Source organism: Uloborus diversus, chromosome 3 (assembly GCF_026930045.1).
Source record: "Uloborus diversus isolate 005 chromosome 3, Udiv.v.3.1, whole genome shotgun sequence".
Taxonomy (NCBI): Eukaryota; Metazoa; Arthropoda; class Arachnida; order Araneae; family Uloboridae; genus Uloborus; species Uloborus diversus.
The window spans coordinates 205,597,354-205,612,553 of record NC_072733.1 but is presented as its reverse complement, the minus strand read 5'-3'; the positions used below and the strand labels follow the sequence as shown (position 1 = coordinate 205,612,553).

The 15,200-nt window shown below is 33.1% G+C and overlaps 1 protein-coding gene across 1 annotated transcript; it reads left to right on the top strand.

Moving 5' to 3' along the window:
* Positions 1–3,379: 3,379 nt before the first annotated feature.
* On the top strand, positions 3,380–14,984 carry LOC129219143 (intracellular coagulation inhibitor 2-like). Its single transcript, XM_054853463.1, has 2 exons — positions 3,380–3,607; positions 14,493–14,984. The coding sequence occupies exons 1-2, from the start codon at positions 3,380–3,382 to the stop codon at positions 14,982–14,984; spliced, it is 720 nt and encodes a 239-aa protein (XP_054709438.1).
* The last annotated feature ends 216 nt before the right edge of the window (positions 14,985–15,200 follow it).

Here is a 15,200-nt window from a genome sequence, read left to right as displayed (position 1 = left end):
TTCTAATGTGCGTGTGATGTCTATTTGCTCTGTTTAACGTGTTTCAAACATGAATCCATCTTTGCAGAAAAGAATTACGAGAAAGTCCCTTGAGTGCCCTATATTTGGCCACCCGAGAGATTTGCCAACAAATAAGCTCCTTACTTATGAAAATGTACTTCAAAGTTGCTTTCAAGAGAGATTTGAGTTACCTAGAAAAGTCTATAACACGAAAATGAGTTTTTCCATTGTTAAGGACAAAAAGTTAAATGTATCTTTGATAAGGCCTCGATTCCTACAGTTTCCCTGAAAAGATTTGCTCAGCTCATTGATATCTTCTACAAAAAATATCTCAATTTCATGAGATCTTACAACCGAGACAAGGATAAACTAAAGTTGATAAATTTAAAAGTGAAGAAGGAAACTCTTTGACGTCTCTGCCTGGAAGTGCGTAAAGAATGTTATTTGCACTTGTAAAAAGACCCTAGACATTTGTGAATGTCCAACTTACATGAAATGTACGTGTGAAAAATCTGAAAAGATACTGATCTCTGAACAAAGATTTCTCTATCTTCAGAGGAAACATGGCATAGGAAAAATTGGAACTTTGGACCAAATGATTTGTCAAATCGTGACCCCGGCCCACTCTCACATTCCAGAGGGCTCACTTGTGCAAATAGAGTTCTTAGACTGTACGTAAGTGTATCGATCCTATCAGGTGAGTTAAAACACATAGTGACTTTTTATTTTGCGATGTTGCATGTCGGTCTGGTTTGAAATAAAGAACCGCAAAAATTTCACAGACGGTGCCATTCATGTTTACAGAACAATTCAAACCTGTCGATACTTACCTGACAATCTAATTAATGGCAATGGTGTTTGATGAAAGGAGGCACATAAGAGAACTAGCGTTTAAAAGTGTGTTAAAAGCCAGAGAGTTTCTTTCTAAAGGCAAAAGGATTAGAAACTTAGTCATTCCATCTCTAAATTTCGAAGCAGAAGATTACACAGAGATTATTAATTGGAACACGACAAAGCTATCTTCTCCACCTTTTCTTCGAAACGGTCATAACAAAGACATTGAAAAATTTATTGTAACAGGCACTATACCCGACTGGGATATAAAACTATTCCCCTGCCATACGCAAGCTGTCAAAAGATGTGTGAAGTTAGTGACGGAGGCTTCACTCAAAGTGTGTGGATTTAAATCAAGAGATGGCTACATAAAAGCAACATTGAAATCCAGATCAATTATGCCCGAATTTTCCAAAAAATCTGATTATAAATTAGCTTCCACAAGAAACACTTAAAACAATAAGACTTGTATACTGGATTGTAAATTTGGTAAATATTTTATAACTTTTTATTATTTGAAAATATTTCATTATTGTAAAGAATGGTAGTTTTGCATGTTTAGAAGATACCTTAAAAGTCAAGAAATAAATTAATGTTTATGTTTATTATAGGGTTTTTTAAAAGGCTTTTCCCTGTAACACCGGGGGGGGGGGGGGGGGGAAACAGCAAGAACAATTTTATTTTTAATCACTAAGAAAAGATGAAATTCTCCCTTTTTTTTACTTTTCATTCTTGTTTCTGGATCAGAAGGTATTATTCGATTTCAACGTGTTTTTTTTTAAATTTCTGAAGGCTTCACCAATCGTAACTTTTCCGTCTTAGAGTATTAAAAAAGAAACGTTGGAGCAAAATTTTTAAAAAATCGCTAAAAACATGAAATTTTCCATTTTTTTCAAATTTTTAGGCTCGTTGCGGGATCGGAAGATATTATCCGATTTTAAAAATTTTTGTTTTGTTTTGTAAGTCTTCACCAATCGCAACTTTTCTGCACTATTACGATTCGAAAGTAAAAACTTTGTTTTTTTCGTTCCACCCTAATATATATATATATATATATATATATATATATATATATATATATATATATATATATTAGTTTTTAATTCATTAGTCAGTTTTGATTTCTTATTACCTTCCCAAAAGCAAAATATCTCTACTTATTCTTATATTACTACAAATATAGTGAGATATGCACATAAACGGTTACTACGAGTTAACTGGCAATAGGTTTTCTTGGCAGAGTAAGTTCATCGAATTAAGTAGAAGTTCGCAAAGCGTAACCACATTTTAACATCAAGTACGAATGAATTGACAATTTTTTAAGTAGGGGAATGTGGGGTAAAGTGAAATGGTTAAGATGACTGAGCTTTTTCAAAATGAACAAATTGGAAATTTATTTTGAAAATTACAGTACACAAAGAAAGAACATTCTATTTTATAATAAAACTTACATTGAAACAGTATTTTAAAATTTTGGTAGTAAGTTTGCGCCTTCAAAAAAAAAAAAAAAAAAAAGTGGAAAATTTTCCCTTTTTCTCTCATGGGGGCAAAGTGAAAAAGGAAATATTTTCCTTATGAAATATTTTCTATTTAATTATAAAGAATATTTTTGATCAAATAAATCAGTATATAAAAGGTTTGATGATTAAATGGAAAGATACTAAAATATTTACCTGAAAATTAAAGTAGTTAATTATTTAATATAAGAAAAATAAATGAACAAGTAAAAAAGTGAATGAATAAGAAAATAAATGAATAGATTAGTGAATTACTAAATGAAGGAATGTAGATGAATAAATTAATAAACGAATACATAAGTGATTTAGTACATGAATGAGCGAGTAAATGAAGCAAACTATTTCACTTTGCCCCGCATGTACTTGACTGATTGTAGAAAATATTTAAAATACAAATAAGCTTAATATTAACTAAATAAATATTTCACAGAGTATTAGAAGATCTCATTTAATAATTAAATTTTAATAACATGAACTTTATCATTTTACAATAACAAAATTAATTTTTGACTTGCAACAAAATATTACAATATGAGAATCCATTTTTGAAAATTGCCTGTATTATCATATGCTTTAATCTTTGGTGGTATTTTTTTCACGACAGGAATAGATGACATGTGTTACTATATAGTTAAAATATTACCAGATAGTTGGCGCTAAAAACAGAGTAAATATTTTACCATTTCACTTTGCCCCACATTCCCCTACTTCTACATCAAACAATTTGTTTTTATTTTTTAAATGCGTGCAATTACCTATTTGGATATATATTTTCCTCTGTATTCCAGTTCCACGAAAGCATGAAAATTCTTCGAGATGAACTACAAAGCAATGGCAGAAATTTCTCAATGTTCAGTGGTTTCTTCATTCAAGAGGGCTGTGACGTAAAAAATACAGAATTTGCAGACAACATAAAGAAATTTTATGAAGCCGAAACTTTTGAAGTGAATTTTACCAGTGACTCGGAATTTTCGACGGAGGATATTAATGATTATGCAAGAAATAAGACAAATGGGAAATTTGAAGCCATGTTAACCGAAAAAGTACCAAACATCACACAAAGCCTGCTTTTGAATGCCGTGGATTTCAACGATGCTTGGAAAGTTCAATTTCCACTGGAAAGTACGAAGAGAGACTATTTCTATTCCGGAAAAAGAGAAACGACAGAAGTCTCGATGATGTCCACCGAAGTCGAGACATTTAAATTTTATGAGGATCTGGAAATGAAATACAAGTTTTTGGAGCTTCCATACGAAGTATGTTTTTTGATTTTATTTTTTGTTTAATAAATATACAGGCAGTGGTGTTCCCATCAATTTTTCTGAGGGTATACTCCCAGTATTCATTACGCACAATATGTGTATGCGCAGTGGCGGATCTAGCCGATCATTTTCGGAGGGGCCATCCAAAATTTTTGAACAAACTCTCGAGAAACTTGATTAAAATGAATGATTCTAAAGGGAGATTGAGTGTGTGTGTTTGGAATCCACCCTTCCTAGAAATATTTTACCTTAGAGGCTCTAAAAAGCTAATTTTAAGCTATTTTTACACGTATTAATAAAGCGTTGAAGATTCGTGAGCTCTCCTAACGGAACATTTCGAAATTAAAGCCATAAATACGCAAATTTAGGCTCTCTTTGGTCTCGAGAGCAATAGGTGACTCTGAGGACAACAGCATTTAGAGAACGTCCAAGTGTCTAAAGTTGGAATCAAGATATGATGCAAACGAAGGAGAAAAATTTTAGGAATAATAGTTCTTTTTCAAGGAGAGAGATATAATTTCTCTCCCAATTAAGGCCGAAATTTCTTTTAATGTAAAAACATGTGTTACATTTTGTTATTTTTTCATAATATTTTCGTTTTTTTCTCCTTAAAAAAAATCCTACAATCACAAGGCTTTGGGAGGGGCCATGGCCCCCATGGCCCCCCTCTAGATCCGCGCCTATGCATGCGATCATATACATAACATGTCATAATGTGAAAAATTTTTAAGCTTGAGGGTATACGCTTTATGTCAAAAAAATGTTTGAGAGTATACGGCGTACATGAAGTATATCCTATGGGAACACCACTATATAATTAATTCTCGAATATCCTAAAAATTATTAAGTCCCAGGAGCCTAACAAAAGGATTGTTTAATCTATAAATCTGTTTTCTTCTTTTTAATAATTATAAATAACTTTTCCGATGTTGTTCTATTCATATTAAAACAATATAACTCATTTATTCTTTCTTACAAAAATTTTTGAACAACCAACAAGTCACTCTTTTGTCGTGTCCCAACTCGTTTCTAAAATGTACTTAAATTATTTAAAAATTTTATATCAACATTCCATGTGAAATTTCGATAAATAAATTTAATTATTTAAGTAATCAAGTTTTATCATTTTAAAGTTTGTCGCCAGGTCTTCATGTCATTCTTCTGGCAGAGGAATGAGTTCAATTATTATAGACTAGCAGTACCCGCACCGCAATGTCCGTGTTAAGTTAAAGGAAGTCCGTTGAACAAAAAAAAAAAAAAAAAAAAATCGGGTCCCCGCCCCCTTCTGATGTGAAATGATCATTTTTCTTCAACTAAAATGCGTACACACCTTTTCAAGTCTCTTTGGAATTTAAAACTATTCGCCAAAACACATAAAAATACTAACAGTAGCTTTAAAACTCAAAATAATCCTTCAACTACATGGTTCATCGTTTAACGCACCAAGCAACCAAGCTGCCATAACCCTGCCCTTTAGCGACTGAAGCGGTTTTTTCCCCCTACAGTTTTAAGTGTTTCGCCAAATAAACAATGCTTTAATAAAAACGTTATAAACAATTGAATAATACGAAAAATCAAATTATTTATTTAGATAAGTAACTATCTTCAACTATAAGCACAAAAACAAGCGTTGAAGAAATAAGGAAAACATTACCCAATAGAAAAATCCTACAAAATCAAATTACGTACCTGAACATCGAAAAAAAATCCGCATTCAAAAATCTTTTAGCTGATCACAACAGCGTAGCATGGGCATGGTTCCTTGCAGCTATCGACACAGTCGGCCAGCGCCCTCTCGAACAGCTAACTTACCACGCCATCTATTAGGAATTCAAAGAACACTTAAATCCGCTATCTTTTGGGAATTAATAAAACTAAACAATTAATTAAACATTTAATTTGCAATTAAAAATGTTTCGGTCAATCTGATTAAAAAAAAAAGTCTATAGCCTTCCTCAATAAATGGGTTATTCAACACAAAAATAATTTTTCAATTCAGCCCAGTAGTTCCTGAGATTAGCGCGTCCAAACAAACATTAGTATAATATTAGTATAGATACAAATTTTTTCCATTTTTCATAACATTTTGTATTGCTGCTACATTCCTATTCGTCATGACGTGATGTTATATGGCCTGTAGCCTTCTTCCATAAATGGACTATTCAACACAAAAATAATTTTTCAATTCAGCCCAGTAGTTCCTGAGATTAGCGCGTCCAAACAAACATTAGTATAATATTAGTATAGATACAAATTTTTTCCATTTTTCATAACATTTTGTATTGCTGCTACATTCCTATTCGTCATGACGTGATGTTATATAGCCTGTAGCCTTCTTCCATAAATGGACTATTCAACACAAAAATAATTTTTCAATTCAGCCCAGTAGTTCCTGAGATTAGCGCGTCCAAACAAACATTAGTATAATATTAGTATAGATACAAATTTTTTCCATTTTTCATAACATTTTGTATTGCTGCTACATTCCTATTCGTCATGACGTGATGTTATATAGCCTGTAACCTTCTTCCATAAATGGACTATTCAACACAAAAATAATTTTTCAATTCAGCCCAGTAGTTCCTGAGATTAGCGCGTCCAAACAAACATTAGTATAATATTAGTATAGATACAAATTTTTTCCATTTTTCATAACATTTTGTATTGCTGCTACATTCCTATTCGTCATGACGTGATGTTATATGGCCTGTAGCCTTCTTCCATAAATGGACTATTCAACACAAAAATAATTTTTCAATTCAGCCCAGTAGTTCCTGAGATTAGCGCGTCCAAACAAACATTAGTATAATATTAGTATAGATACAAATTTTTTCCATTTTTCATAACATTTTGTATTGCTGCTACATTCCTATTCGTCATGACGTGATGTTATATGGCCTGTAGCCTTCTTCCATAAATGGACTATTCAACACAAAAATAATTTTTCAATTCAGCCCAGTAGTTCCTGAGATTAGCGCGTCCAAACAAACATTAGTATAATATTAGTATAGATACAAATTTTTTCCATTTTTCATAACATTTTGTATTGCTGCTACATTCCTATTCGTCATGACGTGATGTTATATGGCCTGTAGCCTTCTTCCATAAATGGACTATTCAACACAAAAATAATTTTTCAATTCAGCCCAGTAGTTCCTGAGATTAGCGCGTCCAAACAAACATTAGTATAATATTAGTATAGATACAAATTTTTTCCATTTTTCATAACATTTTGTATTGCTGCTACATTCCTATTCGTCATGACGTGATGTTATATAGCCTGTAGCCTTCTTCCATAAATGGACTATTCAACACAAAAATAATTTTTCAATTCGAACCAGTAGTTCCCGAGATTAGCACGTAAACTCTTCCCCGCGTTATATTATTAGTTAACTAGTAATTAAAATAAGACAACGATAAGTATATATACATTTTTTTTACAGGTCATTTTTAGCATCGTTTAGGATTTTCTCTGAGAAAAACCCTCGAGATTTGCACTGACTCGAAACTACGCCCACTGAATCGCGAAGCTCATACACTTTCACGTCGAGCCATCGTAGCTCAGTGTTGCCAGATTGGGGGAAATTTCCCCATTTGGGCTTTGAGGGGAATTCTTTGGGGAAAATTTTTTTCTTGGGGAAAAAAACCCTCGGGGAAAAAAAATTTCGAATTAAAATTCGCGTCTTGACATCTGGTAGTTACATTGTTTGTATCAAAGAGCATTGGTTTAGCTTTGCTTAACTTTATGGAATTCGCATTTTGCATTATGTGGAATATTATGCTACGGAATTCTAGTTCTGCGTGAGTAACTAGTTGATACGTGAATCAGAAATTAGTGTGATTAAGAATGTTCTTGGATAAATATATACAAAAATCATAGTTTAAATGTACATACAGAAGCAGTGTAGCAAAGGCGAGTAGAAAAAAAAAAAATATTTGGTAATTTCTTATCTCTCGGTCAGGCGCTCGTATTTATGACTAGTGGCACCCCCACGGCTTTGCCCGTAGTAGAAAATTAAAAGATATTTTGGTTCCCCTGTATATTTACAAATAATGCATGATGAATTTCTCGCCAATTGGCTTGCCCGCGTTACGGTTCTCCATTATGAAAACTTGGTAATTTAGTCGTCCATCTTATGATAATTTTTCTCGGGAAAATGTTCTTAAAATTGGAATAGAAAAAGAACAAAATCGAATTTTCGAAAAATTGTTTAAAGGTGCACACCCCCTTGCTACAAACCAATTCTTTGCCAAATTTCATGAAAATCGGTCGAACGGTCTAGGTGCTATGCGCGTCACAGAGATCCTGACAGACATCCCGACAGAGAGACTTTCAGCTTTATTAATAGTAAAGATAAAAAAAGATAAAGAAGACAAAGAAAAAAGCGAAAATGGGAAGAAAAGAAAAGTTGGGGAATTTCATAAGAAAATTCGGTTATTTGGAGAAAGAAAAAAAATTTAGGAGACAAAAATATCAGAGGAAGTCGATTCCTTTTATGAAAATATTAGTGGAAAAATAATTTTTGAATTTGGGGAATTTTGTTAGAGAACATCGCTTTTTGGGCAAAAGTTGGAAGGGTATTGGGGAAATCTGGATTTGACCATCTGGCAACACTGTCGTAGCTACGCATATTCTACGTTCCAAGCATTTTATATTATAATGTAAATTTTCCCGTTTTCATAACATTTTTTATTGCTGCTTCACTCCTATTAGTCATAGCGTGATCTTATATAGCCTATAGCCTTCCTCAATGAATGAACTATTCAACAAAGAAAGATTTTTTTCCAAATCGAACCAGTAGTTCCTGATGAGATAAGCGCTTTCAAACAAACTCTACAGCTTCATATTATTAGTTTTATCGATTTTTTTAAAAGAAATTTTTAATCTGCTGTACTGCAACACTGTTTATCATCACCATTTTGTGAAATTCCTTGAGTATTTTGCAAATATTTGTTTGCTGCTCTTACTAAAATTTTGAAGTTAAAAAATGGGTATGTAACATTTTTACTGTCATTCTCTTGGACAACATCTTTGTTTTAAATAAAAAAAAAAAAAATTCTACTCATAGGGTGTAGTTGAATTAAGAGGTTAGAATAGAAAAATAGCACTCTTTACCTTAATTATAATCCTGGGCTTACGTAACAGGCAAGCTACTAGGGAAATGTTATTCTCCTGGCGCAAAAAAATGTCACTGTCCAAGCATTATTTATAAGGCCCTAGGCCCTGGTAATACATTTCGTAGAATAGAATTTATTTCCAATGCATTATTTTTAAAAAAAAAAGCTGAATTTGGCAAACTATAAATAAAAAATGTAAGAGTAGGAAAATTATATTTATTTATTCATCGTTTTTCTGTTTTTCTTGTTCAGACAAATCTTTCAAAAAGAGATTTTGTTGGTTATACATTTTTTAATTTTAATGTTTGCTCGAATGGGTAAATGAAGTTGCTTTGAATTTCTGGCTTTGTTAAACTTTGTAAAACAGTGAAACCTGTGTAAGTTGACCACTTGCGGTGCAGTACTTTAGTGGTCAACTTAAACAGGTGGTCAACTTATAGAGGTTGAATTATATGATAAGATCTAATTCTGTGCTTGAAAATAGTGGTCAACTTAGTCAAGTGGTCAACTTACAAGGTTGGTGAACTTTACAGGTTTCACCGTACAAGTTTCTAAAATTAAGTAAATACTTTTCTAAATTAGAGAATTAGAAACAACAAAAATTTGAATTTAATGCGAAAATTTTTATTAATTTGTTGGTTTATAATTTCAGTGCAGCAACCGAAAAATACTTGTTTTTAAATTAAAATAACTGCCCGTTATTCGGAGTGCAAGCTATTCGAGTGAATAATATGGAAAAACCTATATAAAGGGACTGGGACTCGAAGAGATGTTTGCAATTTGGGAGTGTCCGTTCAGGGAGGTTTTAAATAGACTTGGTTTCGTTCTATGAACACGAAATCCCTCTGTATTTCCAACAAAAGTAATAAACGAAAATTCCTTTTGCCACTAGTTTCCAGTCATAAAATTTGCATAACTTTCTGAACAAATGCAGCCAAGATTTGGTGATTTTTCTTATAATTTTGACCGCCACTGTAGTACTTAGTAGAGGTTGTAGAAACGTCTTCAAAGGAAAAGAAGCAAAAAAGGGTACTGGTATAAAAATAGGGCTATGATGGATTCCAGCAGACAAAGTATGATTTTTATTTATTTATTTTTTTTAATATTACCAAAAACCATGCAAATATCAAGCAGAGATCACATATTACTGTAAGACTTGTTATAATTAATGATGGTGGAGGGAACAAAATAACAAAATACTGATCCTTCCTCTGTTAGATTTTGCCGACCCATGCAAGTATCCGACCCATCCAATGCCTAAAAGTTTATATAAGTTTTTGATGCGTGGTGCTGAATCCCCCCCCCCCCCCCCGCTCCAAGCAATCCAATCAATTGTTCAGCTTTCAAAGAAAGCAGCTATAATCCGCAATAGGCACTCTTAGCATCACCGATTACATTTTTCACAATAATTTTCACGAATGAATTAACAGATGCATACTACACTTACGAAACTCTAACCTCAACTTAAGAAGTGGTAGTAGATCCAGACAGCTCCGAAAAACAAAGTTGTTTTTCCTAGAGGCAGTAAATATGATAATTGCAAGACGCAGTAATAAATCCTAGATGAGCAATTTTAATTGCGATCAGTGTATTGAAAAGGAAAATGAAAACAATTTTTCAAGAATTTTTTTCCCCAAATCAACATCTAGTTGCGATAGAGTAGCATTTTTCAATGCATTTTATGACAAAAAAAAAAAAAAAAAACGCAACAAATGATTTTGCCCGGTTTTTTGATGCAAATACTTCTATGTGCGATGCGAAAACACAACTTTGTCTCAAGTAATGTAAAAACTCATTAAGCTTGATCGACAGTAGGAGGGAAAAAAATGTTGTAACGATGAAACGTCTTCCGTGCGTCTTTTATACTTTCTAGAGTATAGACACACTAGCTGTACCAGCACGGCGATGCCCGTGCCAAGAATTTAAAGAACTTCCATTGAATACATGAAAATACCCCCTTCCCGCACACATCATATTGAAAAAAAAAAAAAAACAGTAAAAATTCTTTTGCAATTTAAAATATTTCTCCAACGAAATAAAAAGCATTAAATTGCATTAGCAGTTGCTTTAAAATGTCATATGATCCACCAACGTCATTGTTTATTGTATCGCACAGTGTTTCAATCTCTCCAAGCGACCAAGCTACCGAAACCCAGCTGCGAACGAAGTGAACTCCAATCAATTAGTGATCCGATCTTTTTAACTAAAACGTTTAAGCAAAGCCCCGCTCTATCCCCTTTCCTTCGCAGAAAAAGAACGTAATGAAAGAAGACATTATATTTAGAACAAATGGAAAATCCTGTCCCCCATAGAAAAAAAGATTTTAACTCAAATACGCAGCGCGATTTACATAAATGATCATTCCGCTCCATCTAGAAAAAAATGTTTTAAATTAAATTCCACTTTGCACGAATACAAAAGGAAAATCTTTCTCCCCCGTAGAAAAAAGAATTTAACCCAAATACGCAATGCAATTTATATAAAAACAGATGCGATAAAAGTATTTATTTTGATACAAGGATCGCGCACGCCAGAATAGCTCGCAGAAGGCAGAATTTTTTGCAACTTACTTGACACTTATCGTTATATATTTTTGACTATTCACACAATATCTCTATACATTATAGCCTGTGTGTTGTTCTGATGTAAAAGCTACATTATTGTGAAGTTTCATGAAAATCCATTCAGTAGTTTTTGCGTGAAAGAGTTACATACATCCATACATACAAACGCTCGCGTTTATAATAGTAATAAGATTTTACCCAACAAATACACTATATGATACAAAGATGTTATCCTGCAGCATTTCACAAATAGTAATACTTTAATTCCTATTCGAGCAATGAGCCTGTTTAGCGAACGTTCAATGAGTATAAAGTCGACGTCACACGACTGGAGTCTGACGTCACAACATGGCGCTGGGCAACAACAAACGATTCGTGTGTTGAAACTACCGCAGTGTTTGTCGAGAATGGCTTCGTTCTACGATATTACCGTCTTTTTTTCCGACAATATTAAATTAATTGAACGAGGGGAAAACCATTTGAAATCTTCTCATCTTCAAAGTTTTTCTTTTGATCCCGAAATGGAAGATATTCGAGGAACTGTACAAGCATCAATGCGGGATACTACATACTCAGTTTTAGTAGGAATTGATAAATACATTTAATGTGCTAATGTTGTTATATTTGATTAGAAAATTAACTTTATATGAAATCGCGTTTATCACGTAAACACATGGAAAAGAATTTTTATTTCTAATCCACCCGCGTAGGTACATTAAATATATATATATATATATATAATATATATATATATATATATATATATATATATATATAATATGTAGTGCTTTATACTTTATCTTTTTTTCGTATCTATTTGCTTAAATATTTGTTCAGTTACAAGTCAGCGCAGTTTGAATTTAAAAATATTGCATATTACTTTGTGCCAGAATTTCCAGGAGAAATAGATATTAAGAAGTGGCTAGAAAAACGTTTTAAATTAGCCAACTTATGTTACACTAGCAAAAATACCCTGCTTTGCCTGGGTCAGTAATGATTATGAAATATAGGGTTAAGAAATCTAGGGTTGAGGGGCGGGTAGATAGGTGTTGTTCCGTTCTAGAGTTCTTAAATTCCCTCAAGTTTATTTCAAATCTTAGTTGCAACCAGTAATATAGTAAAATCAGTTTCAAGTTATCAATGTTGTTTGTTGATTATCATTCCTAGTCTTTTTAGCTTCAGTGAAAATCATTCAAGTTAGATTGATTTTTTACTTTTCTCTCGATTACATTGTCAAAATGAAAATTCCCTCATGTTGCGGATGAAGTTGAATAGCCGAAAAAGGAAGATGTATGAAGGAGCAACAATGTCCTTTCTGGTAAATTTAGTATTTTCGCAAGCAGAGTTCCTGCTATTATGAGAAATCAAAAAAACTAATAAAAGTAGGCTGAAACTTACAGTAAACGCACTCAAAAACATGAAAAGGCATTACAGTTGGCCAAAATTTATGATAAACTAAGATCATTTCAACATATCGAATTTTTTTCCGGCAATTTGCTACTTCGATAATATGGAGGTCCGACTGCATATGGTTATATAAATGTACAGAGTACTCTATAATTTTTCTCTTGATGCATAATAGTAGGTTGTTATTTAAATAAATAAATAATTCCTATAAATTGACTCGGAGAGTAGTCCGCTTATATTGAAATTGTTCCTACATGCTTTTGCACACAGAAATAAGTTTTTGGTTCGCATTTTTAATTACCAGAGTTTAATATTAATTTTAAACACAAAATAAGTTCGAAAAAAAAGACTATTCCACATTTTACAAACGTACGTCGAAATTAATAACAAATAACATTTAAATTTACTAAAACTCAATACAAGAAAACACGTACATATAAGCTTATCGAGACATGCAATACCCCAGTCTGTTGCGGTTCAGGGATTAGGACTCGAGTCTCGTGTGTACTAGTAGTTAGGGCCGCTGTCTTTCATCAAGACTACCCGGGTTCGATCCCACCACGAAAGTTCCATTCCCGGTGTAGACATAGGAATAAACCCACCAGCTCTCACGCGCTGGCAAATGTAGAGATAAGGAGTCTTGCCTTCCCCTAAGGTTAGGAGAGCTTGATTCCCGTTATGGGAAGTAATTGACCACTTCTCGTTTTTTGCGGTGATGCATTACCACGCAATGTCACAAAAGACGAGAAGTGGTCAATGCATGCAGTGGAATGATCCTAAGGCACCATTCTAAATTGATCTTTCTGATCTGATGGTGGAGAGAAAAGTACGTGTTAGCATACTAAACATTATCTTGTTGAGATTTGAAAGCCTGGAGCACCGCAGTAGAACGAAGCAAAGAATGTTGTAAACAAATTAGCAATGAAAGAAGGAGGGGTAATCAAAAGAATTGACCTCAAATCCCAATTTTCAGTGTTCGAGTGTTATGCGCAAACCGAGTCTATCACTATTTTACACGTCTCCATGCAAATTTTCGCTCGTCATTAACTCTGTTGGAGAACTCAATGATTATCGTGAACACAAACCCCAAAACTTCAGTCAGCTATGAAAAGTTCTTGTGGTCACTGGTCTTCAGGTTCCATTATATAATAGCCAATAAAGTGAGTGCCATAAGAATCTTTCTCAAGGTCTTTTCTGCCTCCAAAACCGGTAATATCTTTTTTACTTTGTAAATGAACGACGTTAAAAGCATGATTGCAATCACGGAGAGACTAATATTTTCGTTTTAAACTGCGATTACTCGGTCAGTACTGAACCAATTCTACGAAACAGATGTATGCCTTTTATTTTTCAGCAACACAAAAACTTCTACGCTTGCAAAATGAGATAAATCTTATCATGAAGTTTGCATTTATTTAATGATGATCCTATGCTGGCATACAGAAATAAATGTCCTAAATAAATTTAGAGTTTACAATAAAGTGGCAAAAATTTGCAATGTCCTCTCGAAGTTTGGAATCACTGAGTGTGCTACCAAGTTTTCTATCTTTTAATTTAAAAAAATGAAAATGGCTTATTGGTTTTTTAATGACTGAAGGCGAAATAAGTTGAAGAGAAAAAAAATACTTCAAGATACAGTTAGAGTCAAAACGTCTCAAAGCAAAGATATCAAATTACAGAAATTTTACTCGTAAAAAATTTCTTTTTTCTTTTTCATTTCATTTTTAAAAAGTCGGCCACTATTTGTTTTTGCATTGCTAAATTATTAATACATCATTCTTTCTTTTTAGGATGAGAAAATGAGCATGATCTTGGCGTTACCAATTCAATACGACCAACCTGCTAATTTACAGATCGATGGCGACATGTTGTGTGATATCAAGAGTAAAATGATAAGTACGAAACTAGATATGGTAGCTATCCCAAGAATGAAATTTCAATTCCAAACCAATCTAAAAGAAGTCCTCATTGATGTAGGTGTAAAAGACTTTTTTCATTCTTTTGAGGCCAACTTTTCTGGAATTTGTGACGCAAACGATTTTTACATCGATGACATTGTTCAGAAAACATTGGTAGAAGTAGATGAAGAAGGAAACGATGCTGCAACAATCACAAAGTTGAAGTTTCTGCCCTTAGCTTTTAGAGGAGTCAAAGAGTTCATCGCAAATCATCCGTTTCAGTTTTATGTACAAGATAAAACTTCTGGTGTTATTCTCGTCGCCGGAAGAGTAGACGAGCCTTCAGAGTCAATTTCACTGGCAGAAAATTTGAGATTCATGTAACAGCAATTAATGACTGAATTTAAGTTTAAGAGACTACGATTTCGTTCGAAATACACATCAAAGATTATGTTCTAGTTTTGATAATCTGATGCATACACATCATCGTATTGAAAAGTTAATTTGTTGTCACTTGTTAGACAGGCGTTTGAATGGAGAAGTGAGAGAAAAATTACCACTAACTGAACTTTTTAAGCAATTCTATGAGAGCATCACTTT

Bases quoted from the DNA above. Each gene is read 5' to 3' on its own strand.
- LOC129219143 (XM_054853463.1), top strand. From the start codon at position 3,380: ATGTTAACCGAAAAAGTACCAAACATCACACAAAGCCTGCTTTTGAAT. The intron at 3,608-14,492 runs GTATGTTTTTTG...CTTTCTTTTTAG, and splicing joins TTTTGGAGCTTCCATACGAA to GATGAGAAAATGAGCATGAT.